The 20,760-nt window shown below is 44.3% G+C and overlaps 1 protein-coding gene across 1 annotated transcript in view; it reads left to right on the plus strand.

The window, feature by feature from the left end:
• nAChRalpha1 (nicotinic acetylcholine receptor alpha1) overlaps positions 1-20,760 on the plus strand; it is an 83,407-nt gene that overhangs the window by 30,874 nt on the left and 31,773 nt on the right. The window contains exons 2-4 of the mRNA XM_043431531.1: positions 677-952; positions 13,956-14,000; positions 19,831-19,940. Coding sequence (XP_043287466.1) covers positions 695-952; positions 13,956-14,000; positions 19,831-19,940 — 413 coding nt within the window. The 5' untranslated portion in view covers positions 677-694. The remainder of the gene's footprint in view (positions 1-676; positions 953-13,955; positions 14,001-19,830; positions 19,941-20,760) is intronic.

Below are 20,760 nucleotides of genomic sequence, written 5' to 3' on the forward strand. Positions count from 1 at the left end.
CTTTGCCAACCACAATTGAGCCTGGCCGGACTCGCTCGATCGTTTGGACAAGTGGCCAGGCTGCCACTTATAGAACGAACCAGTACTGGCGACACACGCGCTACTTTCGGCTCGTGTAAACTCATGTTTTCAACCAATCTCCGTGCGCACCCCTCCCCTTCTTACCGCTCCAGAATTCACTCCACTTTGGAAATGGATGACAGCGCAACACCGTCATTCATTCCAAACAGCCTACAATCTCATTGAATCTCTCCCACAATGGCATCCAACCAATTGTCTCCAATGGTATACACCTTCATTTTCACATTGCAGCTTTGCTCGAACGATAAATCCTTCCTTGCTTCTGGGAGCAAAAGTTCATTTTGAACATCGGGGCCCTTGGAGCTCGGGGATGTTGCTCTGGTGGACGCAAGTCAGTTAATGGTTGGTAATTTGAGCTAAAAATTCGACCCTGAACCGGTGGAGATTAAAAAACCCTTTGGAGGTGGTTGATCACTGCTGGTTGATGGTCCGGACCCGGATGGTTCGGTCTGAGGTTGCTTTGACTTGGAAGAAGGTCATTGGAAGCTCATCCAGCCGGAAACTTTGTCATCGGAATGGCAGATAGTCGAAATCCTGTTTTTAAACTTGCACTTATTTGTTGACTAACGAAACGTTGTTTTTCTGACTGTTCCAGGGGTGGACACGGCGTACGATGGTCAGGGATGCTTGGACGGACGACGGTGGGAAAGGCTGGTGGCGATGGTGGTCCAGGTTGGGCGGATTGTTGGCGATGGCGGTGGCCTTTTCCTGTTTCGTCACAATACTTCCGGGTGCCTCGGCCAATCCGGACGCGAAGCGTCTCTACGACGATCTTTTATCCAACTACAATCGGCTCATACGACCGGTTGGCAATAACAGCGATCGCCTTACCGTCAAAATGGGACTGCGGTTGTCACAGCTCATCGACGTTGTGAGTTAACAAACCTTCCAAATCCACTTACCATTTATTCTCGCTTTATCCTCATTATCATCATTTTTTAAGTCAAAAAAATAATTCCCAGTTGGTAAAGCAGCGTCGCGCCACTTTTTCTCCGTTTCAGTATCGATGCTGATTTTCTTTTGTTCCATTTTGTGTGTGTTTTTACGAGAAGCAAGTATTAAAGTTCACACGGTTAGAAGAACGATTCTCGGTCAGCAGGGGGAAAGCAGCTTCTCGTCAGGTATCGATTTAATCTTCGTACCTACCTCTCGACTCGGCCCGTCCACGTGAATAAAAAAAAAAAAAAAAAAAAAAAAAATAGAGAGAAAGAAAAAGAAAAAAGGAGGTAGAAAAAAACTACGTGGCGATGGAACAAAGAACGTTAGAGAATACAGCGCCACCAAGCAGCGCGACAGACAACTTTATTGACAGACGGCAGAGCGTGCGAAACTGCTCGCGATCGTTCACAACGTTAATGGGTTAAACGACCTAAATCTCGCCCGAGTTTCTCTCTCTTTCTCTCTTCCCTCATTTTTTAATCTTTTTTCTTTACAAACGAGCTTTATCTCATTCAACGACCGAGATCTCATTACGTATAGTGCGATGCACGATTAACGTACTTCGTAGTACGAGCAGGTTGAATTTCAGTTTGAGGATGTTATTGGTTCGGACCTTTAGAGGCTTTTTAATTAACGACGGATTGTTGATCGAGAAAGTGGGTCATTTTAATGCTGAGTTTGTGTTGGAAAAAATGGAATTGCGTGGCTTTATTCCAACTGAGGATTTCGCACTTGACCTCTTTCGCTCTCATTTTCATCTGATCGAGTCGCTTCTGATATCGAGCTTGGGAAATCTGCTTTAGAATGTTGAACGTTAATTGAACATTCGAGGATTAAAGAGATCGTTTTAAGTTGTTATTTTCGCTTATTCGTTCATGAAGAAACATTCGCAGTGGGAATAAGAAACGCCGAGTAGATTATGGCACGTTCAAGATACCGGCCGATACGAAATCGTATCCCATCTTGAATTACCCGTAACTGTCGGATACTTCATACAGTTCTGCTATAACATATATAAAAATAGCTTGCTCACTTTGGCTTGGCCGTAGTTGCGGTACAGATAACGAGGAAAATTTTTGCTCGTTAAGCTCCAGTTTCATCGTTGCAATCTCTTTTCACGTACGAAATATCGCCTCTCGCTGTTGAAACGTCTCAGTTTTCGGATAGCGTTTATTACCAGGGTCTGCGGTGGCAGGAGGATTAATCAAGTTTCGTGAAACGACCCGACCGGCAGCAGCAGCATCCCCTTTCCAATTTTCTTCTTATCCTCTAAGAAAATGTGTTTTTGTGCCGGCGATATGACACGGATGAAGGATTTGCATCATTAGTTTTTCAGGCATTGACGATTCGAGCACTGACTCGAGCCGAACTCAATCCGAAGTGGGACTTGAAAATTCAATCAACGATTTTTCTCTCTTTCAAAGAGCTCTCTTCCAGATGATTCCTCCGGGAAATACGACGGGGGCAGAGAGATGAATAGACCGCAAATCGAAGAGCTTCCGTGAAGAAGGCATTCCAGGAGCGGTCCCTGGTCAGGTCAGTAGACTCCACACGGGAAGGAGGTTCCGGCTCAATTATCTGTCGGTCTTAGCAGAGGATCAAGGAGAGGGCAGAGAATCGAGTAGCTTCGCCGAATAATCGTTTACCGGAGGCTGTATCTACCCTTCGGATAATTAAGTTCCGTTGAAGCTCTTACGGACGAACGCTCACGAGTTTGGCTTTCAATTCCCCTAACTCCACTAGGATGTGAGGTTGACTCCGTTCTCTGGTAACCGCAGCAGCGAGATGAGATCAGAACTTGAAGACTTGTGGAAGTAACGATCGGAAAGTGCACATTTTCCAAGAGTCTTCTTCCCCGGGAAGCTGGAAAGAGCGCCATTCATGGCGTCCAGGATTTACGACCCGATGAGGTTGGACTTGATGTTTATTGGAATGCGCATAGAACAGCGACACATTGGTCACCAAATTAATGTGAATCCACGCGAACACTTGTACGAAAGGTCCCAAGGCAATTGCTCGATCGAGCATTCCCAGAAGTTCCCATTAGGGGAGCCACCAGAGGTCCGGTTCTTGTTTCATACACTCCGCGCCGGATGACATAAAATCCCCTCTGACGTTGAATGATCGATGACTCCTGGTGGAAGAGCGTGGGGTTCCGTACGCCTCCTCCTTCTTTCCTGTTGTTGTTTCGTTTCGCTAGCCGAAAGCAAATGTTGCATAGGCTAATGGCAGGCTACAGTGGCGTGTTACATGCCACGTACGAGCTACTGGAGCGAGATGATGAGAAAGGGTGGGTTCGGGCCACCCTCGATGGGGCTCGCTCCGGGTAGCAGGTGCGTACTATCAAAGTTTCCTCGTTGGTGGGTCACTCTCTCGGCCTTCATAGGTCAAGGCGCATGGGTGCTCACGATCTCGCCAACGGGATGAAGTTAACCAAGTTGCCGATTGGAGAGAGGCCGAAAGAGCGCGTAAAGTATGGAGGACCGGGGGCGCGTAAAGTGCCCAACGCTCCAGGGGAGTTTGCCATGAGCGAAATGAACGGAGAGAGACTCACCCGTTGGCCTTTATCCATCCAGGAAGAAACTCCGTCCTTCTCGAACCTGTTCCAACTACCTTCGAGTCAATGTTCGAAGCCAGCGCAAACGACTATCGCCGGGAGTTTGCTGTTGTTAAACTTGCTATTCCGTATATCTTCTTGGAGAACGGAGAGACTGCATTTCGTCTGGCCCCTGCCCTTGCTCAGGAAAATGATGCTGGGCCAACCGTTGGAACTTCGATCACAGGCGAGCCAAGATGACGGTGCTGCAAAAGCTACCAACTCACAAACTGCTCGCGTCACAAGCCTGCTTCCTAGCCACCACTTTTGTCGGTAGAAACCCTCGCTAAGGAATAAAAATTAAGGGGTTCTACCGGTAATTACGATGTTGAGCCAGGCCTCGGTAATCAGGCAAACAAGTACTTTCATTCCAACACTCGTAATTGTACTCTTCGTCGGCTTAAACCCACATCACTTATCTGACAAACCACTCAACAAACTCGTACCTTTACCGTTCAACCCCTCCAGGCGCTTCGCCTCGGTCATGTTCCTTTTTGTCGGTGCATTAGCCCAACCAGAACGAGAAGAATCGGTGAGTTGTTGGTGCTGCATCACTAGCTCAACTGCTCATGGCGTTGTACTTCAGACCGTTAACGCTTGAACAGTTTGAAAGGGAATGGACGAGGCACACACTACATACGAGATCGCCTCGCCACAACCATCATGAGGGCAAAACTTTGCCCCGCCGAAAACCCAAACTTGCCGGCTGAGTACGGCCAACCAGGGATGGGGCAATTGACCCAGTCGACCTGGAGGCTAGTCGACGACTCCACCAACTCGCCCGCAAACCAGATGGGCTTGAAAAATAAAAGTTCCTCTAACCATATCATCGATGACACGTGTTGCCGTTGTTCTGTTGGCTCGTCCCTTAGCCAGTGCTCGTTTCTGCTTGCCTTCAAAGATAGTCGGACAAAGTCGATTAGAATTTGTTTCCAGTGAATCGTCGTGATTGGGATTTTTTAACTTCTTCTTGCGAGGTGCAGCGTCCTCGATGTGCATCCGGCGAGCTTATTTTTTCATAATCCTCAAAGTCTCCTGGCACTTGGTAGATTCAATTGGGTTTTAAATAAATGAGATGAAGTTAAATTAGAATTGAGCTCGATGAAATTTCCGAGGGGTAAACTCTCCCCGGTAAGTCGAGCCAGCTTCGGGTCGCCCAGGTTGGGTTACTCGTGACGTTTTCGTGCGGTGGAATAGTGCAAGCGTTGCCAGAGGGCGCTACTGATCCCTATGACAGACGAGATAGAAACTCCTGCGCGCTCTCGCAAAACAGAGTGGCTGCAGCTCGAAAAGCTCCGCCGCGGAGAGAAGAAAGCCAAAGCAAATTCTCTCCGGCGATGAAAGAGAGAAAAAGATGAAGAAAAATCGAGGCGGAGGAGGGAGAGAAGAACGCGCGGGGGATGTGGCCTGAGAAAAGGAAGCAAACGGGGCTTATTCATTTGCTAATGAATTTTTGAAAATAGTCCAGGACCGCCCGGAGCTTCAGCGAAAATGAGGCAAGCCTCTCGCAATAATTCGCTCCCCTTGTCTCTCACTTGACACTTTTTTTTTTATTCTTCACTCTTTTACAATAAAACTCCAATTTCAGTTCGCCCGATGAATATCAACGACCGCCTTTGCGATCGCATTAATTCGTTTCGTTTCATCAATTTTTCAACGTTCATCGATCTTTTAAAAACTCAATATGATACTGTCAAATGTGATTTTGAGAGGATAAAAATGCGAAATACTCGTTTCATCCCAAGTTCAAGCTTTCGTTACTCTGCGATAATGAAAAACGAAACACAATGAGACCGAGTCACTTTCTCCAGGCTCAATAACACTCGGGTGTGAACCTCGCAAATGGGGCAACTTCAAACGATTTTATCATCTCTCGCGCTTCGTAAATTATATAAAAGAAATAAAAAAGAGTGCCTTTTAAAGCGATTTGTAAATCGAGGCTTTTGAAATCGCACCTATAAGTGCGCTTTAAATATTCATGAATTTGAATGTTCATGCAATTCCGAGGATCCTCAGCATGGCGGGTGGTGAAAAAGCCGCGATTCATCCCAATGGAATCGTCTCTTTGGGACCGCTTAAAGTAGTTCGGCTGTTCAATAAAGTATGGTGAAGGTTCACTCTTTGTTATGGTAAACAATAGTTTAAGGTCCCCTCATAACGATAAGCACAGCAGTTCCGGGGGCCTCTTACGGGCCGAAATTTTGAATTATTTCATTTACAATTTTGACTTTTTAACATGGTACCCTATGGGAGAGCTCACAATAATATTAATTGTGAAAAAAAATTTTAAAAAAAAAAAAAAAAAAAAAAAAACATTTCCTTACGGGAGTTTTAAGAAAGAAAACATGAAAAAACTTTAGTTTTTGACGTTTCGAAAGTATCGAGGCGACGTGTCAGTCATTACGTTGGATTAGCTATGTGTTTTTCAAGTGTCATCATTCAATCATTAACTAGTCAAGTTGAAGTATAAATTTGATCTTTTATGATATTTTAAAAGCATTTTATTACATTCTTGTATTAAAAATATGCTCAATGTAAGTTTTTGTTAATTTTATTAATAATTTAGACTTAAAATTGATCAACATAAAGTAGTTGCAAACTTGACAAGTCCTAAAACGGCCGAGCTACTTTAATTGTTCAAGATCATTAAAGAGCATTCGATTAACGATCAAAACGCTACTCACTCGAGTTCAGCAGTGAACGAAACTCCGAAAGTCAATTATCAAAATCGATATTTATTATTCATAACTAATAATCTCGCTGAGCTAGCAACGAATAAAAAACACACACACACAAACAGCGAATGTTCGAAGCGATGGAGAAATGAGGGCAAATCCAAATCGAGGACGAAAATAGAATCTGATAGGTTTCCAGATTGAATTCACGACTCGTCGCTCTACTGAGGCTTCGCGGTATTTAAATGGCCCGAATCCCCCAATTATATTTGTCCGTGTATTGGCCAGGATCGATCGATAGTCTCCAATTATAAGGTAGAAAAATAAAAGGATTTTTTAACCAATCACTTTTCCACGAGAGCCTCTCGAGGGCTTGGGCACCGTATGAGAGTATTTGGAATTGGGATTTATGAGAGTCTTTATCGCTCATCGGAGAATAAAAAGTATTTTGGAATAACGAGAAAATAGAAAATTGAAAAAAAAACGTAAATTCAAAGTGCACTCAAATGATGGGCCGGAAGAAATGACCGATGAAATCGCCACTAAGGGTAAGCTCCGGTCGTGCTATTCCTCGAAAATGATAATTAGCAAAGCTGGATAAACGAACGAGGAGAATTGGTGGAGCTCTCAGGGGAATCGCGACCAATCAGAAAGAACGATAAAAAAGAATTGTCAAAGTGAGATGAAAAAAGGGGCGAAAGGGACTCGGGGCTGCGAGATGAGACGTCTGACGCAATTAAAACTTTTCCACTTGCCACGTTTACTTCTCTTTGATCTTCGAATCGAGAGAGAGAGAGAGAGAGAGAGAGAGAGTCGCAGATAGACACGATTGACTTTAGCTTATACTCCTCTGTAGATTCCTGCAGCTCGTCCTTGCCTCTAGCATCGTTTTCTTCAAAACTTCATTCTTATTTTTTATCAAATAAAACCCAAATAACTATTTTTCATAATAAACAAAATTAGACGGATTTTCAGCTTCCTTTTCGAAAAGCTCGAACGAACCTTTGATTTTCTGGTTTACGGACACCCTGTAGAAACTGAAATCCATCCCACCGGAGTGAATAAATTGTTGAGGATGATATAGTAAGTTCTGAGACTGCGGTCTATGACGTAAACGAAATCTAAGGTGAAGACGTAGACGTGGACAGCTCGAGGGGTTTCTAACCGATCTCTGAACGACTGTTCTGGCTGGAATAATTGCTCGCATTAGGATTAATTGCTCGAGGCACTTTGTCCTATCTGTTCATGGTCTCGCGGTTCTTATTACCCTCGAGAAGACGGTTAAATCTATTTTCGGTGGGAGCGTATCTCAGAGGAGTGGATATTCAGCAATGGTGCATGGAACAGTGGCTTCTCGATATTTTTCAATGTTGAATAAAAAAAGAGAAGAAAAATAATGGGAATATGATGGTACGAAGGAGCTGTCAATGCTCGAAACTGGGGGGGTGAAAAGTGTGCTGAGGTTAGCCACAGAATGGAGGTCTGAGGTGATTTTTTTTCTGAGCACATTCAGGAGATAAAAGTCCGGAGAGTGAATGCTGGAATAAGGGATGAGAAAAGGGTTGTCGTGGGCTTTCAGTCCAAACGATGGGGCTTGGTACAACCGCAGCAATTGAAACGACCGGGAGAGAAAGCAAAAAAAGGAAGAAAAGGGGCTCGGATAGAAGAAAGGGAAGGAGGGAAAAAAAGAGTTTGACCAGTATTGGCTGTTGGGTTAGCGGTTACGAATGGTAGTCGGACCATTTTCCATCGACGTAAAAGAAAAAGAGTTTCTGGTGAAGGAAAAAGGGAAGGTAGAGCCTGGCGGGCGTGGGAATGAAGAGGAGGGAATGAGGATTGAAAGCAAGCATCCTCGATGTGTTACGAAGTCTCTGCTTTGGCCAACTCCGAGCCTTCGATCCGTCGATCCTCAGGCGTAGTGAACGCCCATGTGTGATCAAAATCCATCCGAGACGAGAGACTCGTGAACCTGCTCGGACTGCTTCGCTCTAATTCGAAGCGAAATCGATCCCCGAGCCACATTCCACATTCACTTCTCTCAATCATGAGGGCCTTTGCTCCTCCAAACACAACGACACATATTAGACTGAAAAATCGTTGGAGATTCGTCAATGTAACGGGAAGAATGAGAATCGTGGAAGGAAATAAATGGGTGGCTGGCTGGCAGAGCGGAACAAGCTGGTGGAGGATTTGAAACGAGATGAAAAGACTTCAGGCTTCAAAGTCATCTGGACCAGTGACAACGATCTCGACTGTCTCGACCAACCGAAGTTTACTGCAAAGTACACTCTTCGGTTTCAACAGTTGAAAATTTAATGGCGAAATACTCAATCAGCCAACGCGTTTAAGCTCAAACGTCCGCCTTCAATTTATCTCATTTCAGCCGGTTAACATGTTTCCCCAGCGATGAAGGACAATGAGCCGTTTGCCAACGGCACGGGGAACGCCTTTGTCTCGCTTTCTCGCCTTCACTCGTAGCCTCAATAGGCTTTAAGAGCTCCAGCAGACGCCGTCATAGGATCGATCTGAGTCAGGCCTCGTGAAGTTTGGCTCGTAAAGAGGTTAGTAGTCAAGGTCAAGTTTGCAACGATGAAAGGAAACTGTTGGGGAGAGAAGCGTCAAAGGGAATCATCATCAATATAATTATCAAAGGCCTTCGACATGCATCCGGGGCGCTCGAACCACACGGACGAACCTGCTGAAACGTTATTAAGAATCAATTCCGGAAAGTCAGTTGGTTTAAGATTGTGCACAGAATTCAAGCTACCGGAAATGAAAGCTCACTCGCAAGACTGTTTCAGGATAAGGGGACGGAGGCTCCGAGCTCGGAGATTCCAGGCACGCAACACAGAAGCGAGAATATCGTCGTCGATGAACGGGGACCACGGGAGACGCAGCGAGGCTGAACGTTGAAGGAAGCTTCGATCCTGCTCCCCTCAAGATTGGCTTTCACTAGCCTCGGCGGTTACTCGAACCTCGGAAATTCTGCACGTTCCGAGGAGACCTCTGGAGATTGCTAACATCGCCATTCATGTAGCCTCTGTAATACGGGGCTGGAGGAAGAAGCTTTTGTGTCTTCGATATTCAGAGGACATTCACTCGAGATGATTGTTCGATGAGGATGATCAATCCTTTTGTTCAAAGTCCGAAGAACTTGCAAGTCCAATTTTACCTTGGTATGGATGACGGTGAAAAAAAAAAAAAAAAAAAAAAAAAACAGGCTTTACATCCTCCACTGACAAAACCGTCAAAGGAGTTCCTTTCCTCAAAAGAGCCAGCAATATCTTAAAGCTTCCCACAGCCCATCAATTCTGCGAAGGGACCCAAGAAATTTGTCGATTCAAGGCACGTAAGATCTTCGATGACGTGTCAAATTTCAACAAGGTGTCGGTATCACTCGGCTATCTTGAGTTTCGATGAGAATTCTCTCCTCCCAATGGATCCTGGCATCTTGGACATGAGTCCGTATCAAGTATGCACCCTGCTCTTGACACGAAACTCTTCGATATAGTCCGCCTTAGGATTCTAGAATATTTATTGATGTGAGTCTCGACTGACGCGAGCCACATCCCAAGTGATCCGGCCTCCGGTCCGTCGGAGCAGCATCCGCAAAATTTCATCTTCCAAGCACCACTTTTAACGGCTGGAAATTCAAGCTCAGTGGACACTGACGAATAACAGTTCCCCTTCAATGGAGAGCGGCCCACGGGACGACCTTAATCTCCCCCCTCGATGAAAGCGGCTATCAAAATTGGTCGGTCGTTAGTTGGAAAGTCTTTTGTTCAACACTTATGAAGCGTAGTCTCGGAGATGATAAAACGTTGATGACGGTGAATCAGGTATTTTAGTAGGGGCTGGTTACACCGAGGAGTTTTCTTCTGCCCAAATAATCTACATCAACACAAAACCTGCCCGTTCCATATATCCTGGTCGCATTATCAGCCCCACTACTTTCACGGATACTTCACCATGCGACACCTCTTTCCATAACCACCGCGAGCTAGCTCCCTCCACCGGAGCGATTCAGCCCTCTGTGTTCTGGCAACATCCAATTTCCATAGCATTAGGTTTCTTACATACGTAAACGCGCGGGGATGGGGCTTGGGTTCGGGCAAAAAGGATACGACGTCGTTCGCTCGGGATGGCGTCACGACGCTCCACGGATAACAAGCAGACAAGCTTCTCCCTGCTATGGTTATGGAAAGACGAGCAACCTTGAGGGGCTAGCGTCTTATCACGCAGCCAGCACACTTCGTGACGGAACTCTAACTCACCATTCGTCCTCTCCTTCCTTTGTAAATGAGATGACGAAAAATGGGAAACAACGTTTTTCAACGAGGTTATTGTCGACCTTGAAATACTTTGGTTACGTTTAACCAACTGGCGAGCCACGAGGTCGTGTCCTTCAATGAAATTCATCTTCGTGATATGCTTCGTGTCCGGCGACGTTGTTAAAATGGATTATTGGCTGGACTTGATGTGGGCATTTCTACTTGGCTTACGTTTCGATAACAAGTCAATTATATATACGATTCGAGAGTCATCGGGGGGCTTGATATAACCTACAAAAATAACGATGCCCCTATGAGGCTCGTTGAGTATCGATGACCAATTGTAAATTATACTACTCCCGTTCGGATCGTAGGCTCTTGGCCCAACTTTTGCCACTGCGATAAGGAAACTTGACTCTGAAGAACCTCATTAAAGAGTCCTGCTTCACTGTGGAGTTATATTGGTTCGCCACTACAACTCATAGCGGTCGACGCCTGTTTGTCCTCCGCAATTTCCGTACAACGGACGATTAAACGAAGCAATGCCAATAATTCAGGAGAGCAAACATTACGCGATAGACGATTGGAACACATACGTGTGTGAAGCTACGTAAACAGGAAGACTTCGGGGATCCTTTGGCAAATGTTGCCCTCAGTTTGATAACGAGCTGATTAAGCATTCGTTTGAAGCGTTAGTTCCGAATTGGAGATTCGGAGCGAGTGCATCCTGCCGCTTGCCATAACAGAGCATCACCGGTTATAGCCGAGAAGATTCGCTTTTAACCCTTCAACATTTCTATGCCTCGAAACAAAGCCTATTGGAGTTTCCTCAGCCATTGGCTTCAACCGGAAGCGTAACGAGCCACGGGGAAGTGGAAATTGATCGCTCTCTCTCTCTCTCTCTCTCTCTCTTCGAGGCTCGATGACGAGGATTCGCTTGTGCCCCGAAATCCCTCTACGTTTGTTGCGACGGTGCGGTAGGCGCGCTCGACCGGGTGCTCAATTCTGCTCGATTCAACACACCAACATATTTACAGAGGACCTGAATCCCCGTTCAATATTTATCCAACAGAAAAATCACAAAATTCTACAACGAAAAGTCCTCAGGCACTTTCCTCTATGATGCTCCGTTCACCAGATACGGAAGAAAACGTACAACAGCCAATGAAACGCCGCCCCGACCCCGCCCACTCTTCTCGATTGGTCGTCGTATGAATCATCGAATATCTTTGTAACGATGCATCGTAGAGGAAAATGCGTCAGGACTTTTCGACTTGGAATCTTCTAACCCATTCGTTTCCAGCACAAAAAGACAATGACGCTGACCACGCCCACTCCACCGGATTGGCTACAGTCTAAATTATCGGATATCTCGGCAACGGTGCGTCGCAGAGAAAAATACCCAAGGACTTTTCGATCAGAAATTTCATAATTCAACTAACCACCGTAGTGGCAATCGAATTTTGGCGAAAGCTGTATTTAATCCTTGTATCGTTTCTCGGTTTAGCTTCGATGAAAAGCCGACTGTAACTGCGCTCCCGGTGAATCTGTCTGCGTTGTATCAAGCGAGTGTCAGGACTATTCAACGACACAGCTATATGACACAAAGTGGTGCACCGGGAGTTTGCCAATCGTACAGTTATACGGAACAGCTTTCCCAGCCGGTTATATTCCGTCAGGAAGCCGCGCACCAACAGAAATACAAGACCAGACTAGGTGAGACCCCAGCAGAATACAGTTGCTACGTTAACTACCCGGTGACATCTGTGAATGACAAGAAACGTGTTAACGATATTGAAATCAACCAGCGTTCCAACTGAAGATCGTTATCATCGATAGCCTTCCATTTACAGTCGTCCAGCCTTCCACATTTACAAATAAACTTACGCGAAGCTCAAACTCGGCGTGAGATCTTTCACAGTTTAGTGCTGCTCGAATCGCATTAAATCAAATTGAAATTTCTCATGACCCTTCCATACTGGAATTTCCAATTCAGAGTCGAGTCTCGCATTCTTCCCCGGAATTTCGACTCTTCACAATTGAAGGAAAAATAAAGTTTTCTAGTTACGAAATTTGAGGTATAAAGATGCGCCTCGAAATAAAATAAGTTTCACATTTTTTTTCGACACCATAATCTTCCCCTCGCTTTCACGCTTAAACTTGATGTAGAAGAAATTCAACGAGATCCAAAAGCGAAGCGTTTTCTCAACTGCTTTAAGCAACGAGCAGCTTTTCACGTCTTATTCCCGAGGATAAGTGAGCTTTTATATTTCATCTCGTTTTCACTTCGAATAATACGTTAGTACTTGAGAACCATTTGTACGTGAAGTTACGTCAGGTGCTCGCGTCAACGTGAACCAGCCATCCTCCCCCCTCTTTCCACACTCGTTTTCTTAGCTCTATACGGACTCCGAAGTAAATCGGTGGCGGCCGACGCTCGTGAGCCAGCTTGATACGAGTGGTAAACTTTGTTAGCCGTTGCCTGTCGACGAACGAAGTTAGTCGGGATGAGAAACGAGTCGAATACACACACACACACACACACCCATTCACACGTGGAGTTTGAAAACTCCAAGTATTTATAGACGCGCGTCCAGCAACTTTCTTGTTGCCGGAGCTTTTTCAATCCTCCCACTATTCGAACATCTTTACACTGATTTTGCGAACGTGCGATCATCCAAAGGACTCTTCGAAAAATCGAATGTAGGAAAAAAAGGATGAAAAACATTGGATTTTTTTAAAAATTTCTCTGGTTTTTTATATTCTCGAGAAAATTTAGTGTTGACTCGAGTAAAAAGCCCCTCAACTTTCAACCTGGGCATAATAATTTTGTGCACTTTTTTACGTGTGCATGTAAGAAAGAGCTTCATACAAACACATATTTTTACTTTTGTGCATATATGAAAAGCAAATAAAAAGCAGAGCTTTCGGATACCCTCGAGTAATAGGAGCCCTCACACCCTCCCATTCACCGACTGCGCTACTCTCGGGCGTTTGCACAGTCGTTACTGATGCACCGGATATTCGTGCACGCTGGAGAATAATCCTTTCTCTTTTTCCTTTTCTACCCGCGCCCCGCCCCGCCCCGCCGCCCGAGCATTATTTCTTTCTTCTTTTTTTCTCTGCGGACCCTTTATCCAGCTGTTTTTCTACCGAATTCGTTCGCTTTATGAGATACTCGTAGATTCTGTTCTGTATTTAAGTACCCGCATGGCTTTTTCCACTTTTAGCTCCCTCCACCTCGGTTAACTTGTCCTCAAACTTTGATCGTTTCTCCGAGACTTTTCTAATCGCTCATATCTTCGGTCCTTTTACCTTAACATCCTATCGACTCTCGCATTATTTTTCTCGAACGATAATTAAATCGCTTATTTCTTCTGCTTTTTGTTACAGAATCTGAAAAATCAGATCATGACGACGAACGTTTGGGTGGAGCAGGTGAGTTTGAAAATAAACGATATTTTTTATCTTTGTAGTTTGAAGAAAAATCGAGAATCTTTTGACCAGGGGGGAGCTATCGATTGAACGGAAAATGAATTCAGGGAGCAAGTAGAAAAAGCAGCGTTGGTCAGACGCCCGAAAATCTTCACAAATGATTATTGAATCCTCGATAAATTGAGGGAGCTAAACAGAATTTTAGTTGTCAAAACTGTCTCTCGAGTGCGGCAGGATAATTTCAGTGTCGAGTAAAAGAAACGTGATGTTTGGTGAGATTTGTCTTTGTACAGAAGCGGAATGTGAGATTTTTCTTGAAGAGGGTGAGTCTCGGTGAGCTTAAAGTGGTCAGTTTGGTGTCGGTTGGTGAGGCGCAAATAGCGATGAAGCGAGAAACGAGGAAGAGAGCAAAAAGGGGGAGACGAGAGCGAGGAGAGGGGGGGGGGGGGAAGTTAAAAAAATGAAAGAGCGAAGAAACGAGATGAGGAGAATATTTTAATTGTAAAATAGTAGTCTGGCGCTGGATGGGCATTGTCTTTGCTAGATTAAGGTGGCTCTTGTGGACTCCGTGGAATTCAGTGCTTGCCGCACGGCAAAGCGCAAAGTATTTAGAGAGGCTGAGCACGAAGTCTGTTTGGCAGGGCTGGCAATAACCCAACGAAACTTTATAACCAACTCCTTCGTGCCTCGGTTAAATTTTCTTCGCGACGATAATTATTGTGTATTTAGCATCGTCGTTTCATTTCGGACGATAATTGTTCCACCGGTTCTCCTGCATTCATTTATTTTAATTATTTTAACGAACTTTCGTTTATTCGATTAATTAGAGTGATGCAATTGCGTTAATTCCTTCAACGTCCATTTTGTTTTTTTTTAGTCTTCGACAATCATTCCAGATGTTTGTAGTTGCGTTTAATTGCTCGAATTAAGTTTGTTCAATGAATTAAATGACGATTACAACGTTGCCTCGTTTATATACGAACTCCCGGTACACAGCAGCAGCAGCAGCTCGAATCTCCTAAATTTTGCTCGATCTAATGAGTCAAGTTGGACACTCCGTTGGAGCCCACACGCCAAACGCTCGGCCTAAATACGAGGCCAATCCTTTTTTTCTGTTTTAAAAATACTGCAGCCAGCCGATGCGACCACCGAGCAGTGAAAGTACGCACTTTTTTAACGAGCTCTGTCGTATCCCTCTGCAAACTCAAAGTTGAATTCAAACGGTATAGAAATTGAGTGCTTTCGCACTGCGATACATGTCGGAGCTTCGCTAAAGTTTTACTGGCAGTTTCGAGCCAGGTGGAAAAAGCGCGCGATCAAATGGAGCACCGCAGAATATGTGCTCGCTTAATTATTTTTTTTAAATTCCCATTCAATTTTCAACGTAATCCAATAAATAACGAGCTCGTTTTCTTCTCTCCAAACGTTCGAAAAGAGATGAAAGGAATTTTTTTCAAATCATTTCTCATTTTTCAAAATATATATTGGAAAATTTTTTATTCATTCGAACATAATTTTCCAACGGAAATCCACATTCTAACGTGATCGAAAAGCGATAACGTCGTTCGGGGAAATAAAAAAATCGAAAGTAAATATTAATTTGAGAATCAATGAATAGGATTCAGCTGGCGAATTCGTCGACAGGCCTCGACTCATAATCGATTGTCAAAACAGAACAAACGCTTGGAACAAACGAACGAATTAAGAGGGTGGGGGGAGCCGGAGCGGGCACGATGATTATAGTTCGTAGCAATAGGATTGCTCTCTATGTGTATATACGAGCGATGAGCAACGAGAGATACGAGTATGTCGAAACTGTGCCGACGAGGAATTTAATTTACGTATGAATCGAATGCCTCGAAATGAGGGAAAGCCCCTCGTATACAAACGCCTGCCTCTCGAATCCTCCCTCCCTCCCGCACAGCTCCATTTCACCATGGATGATTCATGGCTCGTTTCGTTTCGTACCTGTGGGACGGTCACCTCTTTTTTTTTCATTTTTATCGTCTATAGGCAACTCCATAAAAAAACGAACAATTTCAAATAAAACTCTTGGAAACGAGTGCTCGGTTTCTTCTACAAAAGGTTCAAATCCGTTGAAGTGTCTTTGTTTTTGAAAATATGGGGACAGACACGCGCAAAAATTTTGGGATTTTATTCAACTTTTTTTGAATTAAGGTAGATCGTGCTTGTAGGATCGTATTTTATGAGTGTCTAAATTGGGTCGATTTTTTCTTCCTAATTAAAGATATCGTCACTCTAAATTAGTGTCAGAGTTATTAATTCGAAATTGTAAATACATTTTTTCAACTTATCTTTTGGGGAATGAAATTACAAGTTATTTATTGAACTGACCGAACCCCAAATGTCATTCCTTCCTGACGAAAATACCATAGTTTTTTATGTAAAAAATCGCTTCAGAGATCGCAAAGGGAAATGGATCGAGAAAAAAGTATTAATAAAATGACAGAACGTAATGTATCTTTATTATTAGTAGGACAATCGTTTCAAATTTTTTCCCAAACCTTCATTATACACTTCATCGTTATTGTGTACATTTTTCCTAAACTTCGTAAGAAGCGTTCATTCGTTGCACGGAAGGATTCATATTTAAACACGTTTATTTCAAAACCGATAAGACGACCCCCTTAAAATTTGATACGTGTCTCGCACTCGACCACCTATTTAAACTCTGCGTAAATTTCAAGACTTGAGAAAATCGTTTCGTGCATAAACTACCTTAACGTCGATTCGAAACAGAGAGAAAAATGTTGAAAAAACAATGCTATTAAACCGTAGCACCTTTTTTTTGTTCCCATTTTATTTTCGAATATAAATTAGTGAAAAATTGAATGGAAAGTTCAAGATTCAGGTGAAATGTTCCATATGTTTATACACTCGCGTTCACGTGGTTTTACAGTTAGCGAATTAGATTGGAGGACAGCCCAACGTTCGCTCGAACACGGGGCGAGAGAACGTGATATTGCTGGTCTTATACGAGGGCAGGATACTAAAAGTGGAAAAGGGCGAGGGCGCAGGGAGGGGAGCAAGGGGGAAGGGGTTTGTATCCGATCCGTGGTTGATGGAGGCCGGTGGGGTTGTACATGCCAGCAAATCCGGCTCGCGAGATAAAAGCTTTGCGAGCGTAATTTATTACACGTTGCTTATCGTTCCTTTCATTGTCTCGACACGTTCGATACTCCTCGGTGTTATTGAACCTGAATTAATGAAAAATTAACTAAACTTCATCGCGAATTCACTTTGAGCGAAGCCAACAATTGTTGCGACTAAATATCCTTTGACCACATAAATTTGGCTTGGCTTTATCGAAAATTTGATAAATTTTGCCAAACGACAACGTACGGGGAATTTTTATTCAATTTAGGCAAAAATTTAAGATTTCATCGAAAGTCGGTCCTGGGACTTGGATTTGGCAGAGTTCATTGGGAAATCGTTCACCGCGAAACAATGCAGAAATCACTGCCAGACTACGCACAGCCGTTTCTACTGACGAATCGAATTGGTTTCCATTTTTTGTTGAGCTCCGAAATTTTTTCGTGTGCCTGAAACGCCTGTAAATTTGTCATTGTTATCAGCAAAGAGGAGCTGATGTGGGCAGCGGAAAATAAAATAAAATGGGCGATTGTCAACGCGGGTGGTTTCAAGTGGCGAAGTGGTAAATTTTCGTTTGGGAGGAAGGAGCGAGCGACTTATTTTCATCCCCGGTGAACGAGGCTTCATCGTGAATAATGAGGCTTGTGCGTCTCGCTCGGCGGGTTTGTATTTTCCTTGAAAATAGCGAGAGGATCGTGACTGCTGGCCAAATATTGTGTGTGCTCGTGACGATAAACATGAATTTTGGGCTCCGCTATCGCCGGATTTTTCACAATCCACGTGTTTCCACTGGAGCGTGTGTTTGTACGTGTATTTTTAAAAGTCATGTATCGAGGCTGGGGGCGAGGGAGTAAAAGTGGGCACAAATCTTTATTCCTGGTTAAAATGGAGTCTCTCTAGGGGTCGGGGGTAGTTTTGTTTATTTGGTTGTAAGGCGAGGATCCGCCTGGGAAAAAATACTGATTTTTATTCCGCGAGGAGAAAGCTCGTCGCTAATAAACACACTCGAGCGTGTTTGTTTTTTCTCAAAGATAAATCTTCGTGAGGGGGATGGTTTTGCTGGCGAGGTTTCTCCTCGCGTGCGCCGCGATGTTCGCGTCCGGGGGGGAGGGGTCTGCAAGTTTGTTCGCAACAGCTTCGGCTGTTTACCGAATTATTTTCAAGCCCGAAAAATGATTGGTCGAAAGTCTGGAAGAAAAATTGGCTGAGTGCGAAGTGGAAAAACACGCTCCACCCCTCTCCAGGGCCAGAATAATGAGCCAATTTTTTCGACTCCTTTTCATTCGGCGATTCGAGCAAGCGCAGCAATACATTTGCCGAGCGCGAGGTGCAAAAATGTACACGGAATTTCAGGCTCCGGCTCATCCCGGGATTGTGTCATTAGAAGCAGCGAAATTCCGAGCAGGTGGTAGTTCCAGATAATTGGGCAAAAAAGCGCGATGGATCATGAAAACAAAAACACTCGGCGTTCCACGCTTCACCAGTTTCTCCTTTTTCCTCCTCATATTTCTGTCTCGCGTGTTCGCGTGCTCATATCATTTCGCGCCCCCCCTGGCTTTTCTTCCCTAACCCGGGCCATCGAGCGAAGCGAATTTGAAACGTGAAAACGGTTACGTGCTCGCGTGCAGTCTCCAAATTTCCTGTCACGTGTGTCCATTTCTACGAAACTATTTCGAACTCCCTTCAAGCTATCTCGAGGCCACTATTTTGCACCCAAATTGAGGGAGGAGGGCCTCGGAAAAGATAGGGGAAATAGAGTTGCGTGAAAAATGCTTAATTGGAAGAATGGGGAAAAGGGAAGAAAGAATTTTCGATGCTTCGGAGGCTGGAGGGCTGGAGGAGTGGAAAGATGAAAAATAAACGAAGATATTTGTTTTGAATTTCAAGCTTTTGTTGGACGAGGCCTCAAAAAGTGGTGTTACCGAAATAGTGGACGCGATATGAAATCTTTTCTCGCATCGCTTTGTGCCTTTATCTCGAGGGGGAGAGGCCAAGGGGATGAAACTTCAAAAGGGTAATTATCGCAGGGATCTGTGGGGGTGAAGCCAATGGATAAAGGATTTTCGAATAAAAGAGAAAGCCAAGGATCCGTGGGGCTGTTTCTACTGTGGCTGGCTCGCACAGTCAACTTATATAGCCACTTTGGAACAGCCGAAGTCAAAGAATAAAGAACGAAGGAAGGATAATGCGCTACTGGGGTGGAAAATATTGCCAGGAGATCGAGGGGCCTGAATTGAAAAGAATTAAGGCAATAGCGAGTAAGAAAAAGGACGAGGGATGATGCCAGGATCGTGTTGTTTGATCGTTAAGATTCTTATAAAGTGTCTCGATTCATAACCCCTCGCCTTTCTCGTTTTTCTACCCCCTCCCCAGCGCCGAAGCTCCACTCGCCCATCCGCGAAGGCCGATTGTTCACAATTTTCATCACAAACGTCAATTAACTTTCGTTAATTGGATACAACCCTTTCTCATCCTGTACACCGTACAGTGATTAAAAAGTTTGCTTTATTACTTTATCAGACATTTAATCGCCGCGTCTGACTAAGCAAAATTAGTTGGAGATTATTCATCGAAATTTCATTACTTCTTTCCACGAGTTTTTCGCTAATCGAGCCTCATTATTTCCCCGCTTACCTCAACTAATCAATCTTTTTTCCACGCCACCGTCCATCCCCTCAAAAAATGGTTTATTCAACTTTTTTTCATCGTCTCTTTACAGGAGTGGAACGATTACAAGCTCAAATGGAATCCTGAAGAGTACGGAGGGGTGGAAACGCTACACGTACCCTCGGAACACATATGGCTGCCTGACATAGTTCTTTATAACAAGTAAGTCGATTCGTTATGACGTAGAAAGTTTTAAAAAGTAAAAACCTCGTTGGATGCCCCTTTTTAAGATGCGACTCCGATCGGGCCTGGTTTTCGGCGGGCAAACCTCTCGGGATGCGTTTTTTCCTCAAATTTTTACTACCCTGAGTTTTTTTTACCTCGGGACAGATCTTGAGAGAGGCTCGAAATCGGAGGTTTCGAGATAAAAATTTATTGGCTGACGACGAAGCCAGCTGGGTCCGGGAGGAGCCTGTGAAATTGGAAGGAATTTTCGTGTCTGAAAAATCCAGATGCGACGATTCGACAACCCTTTCGCAGCGCCTCCATAAAGAACATATCCCTCCTTCGAGAATAGCGTAACATTTATCTCTCACTTCCGGAAGCATATGGGCGAGGGAGGCAGGCAGGAACGATGTAATAAGGCAACGAAAAAATAAAATAAGCAAAAGAGAAGAGGACTTTATTTCGTCCCTGAGCGTCGTTTTCTTTTATTTCCTCCCGACGATTCAGCAAAGAGCCTTCGCATAATACCCCCCGTGCATCGTCACGTTGACAATCGAATTTTGGTAACCTGATAGACTCTGTGAAAATGCCCGTCTCGAAGAATACACAAAAGGAATTTTCCTTCGTAGTAAGCGAGCGAGAGCTGTACGCGAGAGCCTCGAGGATATACGTCGAGTGTACTCCCTTTTTCCTCTATTCGTTGTACTTGTAAAAGAGCCTCCGCTGCGGAACTTCTCGTGTACGTATTTTCACGCTCGCCCAATGGAGTATCCTTGAAACCCGAATAACTATAATAATTCTTCGTTTTCTTCAACGA

Source organism: Venturia canescens, chromosome 11, assembly GCF_019457755.1.
Source record: "Venturia canescens isolate UGA chromosome 11, ASM1945775v1, whole genome shotgun sequence".
NCBI classification, from domain to species: domain Eukaryota; kingdom Metazoa; phylum Arthropoda; class Insecta; order Hymenoptera; family Ichneumonidae; genus Venturia; species Venturia canescens.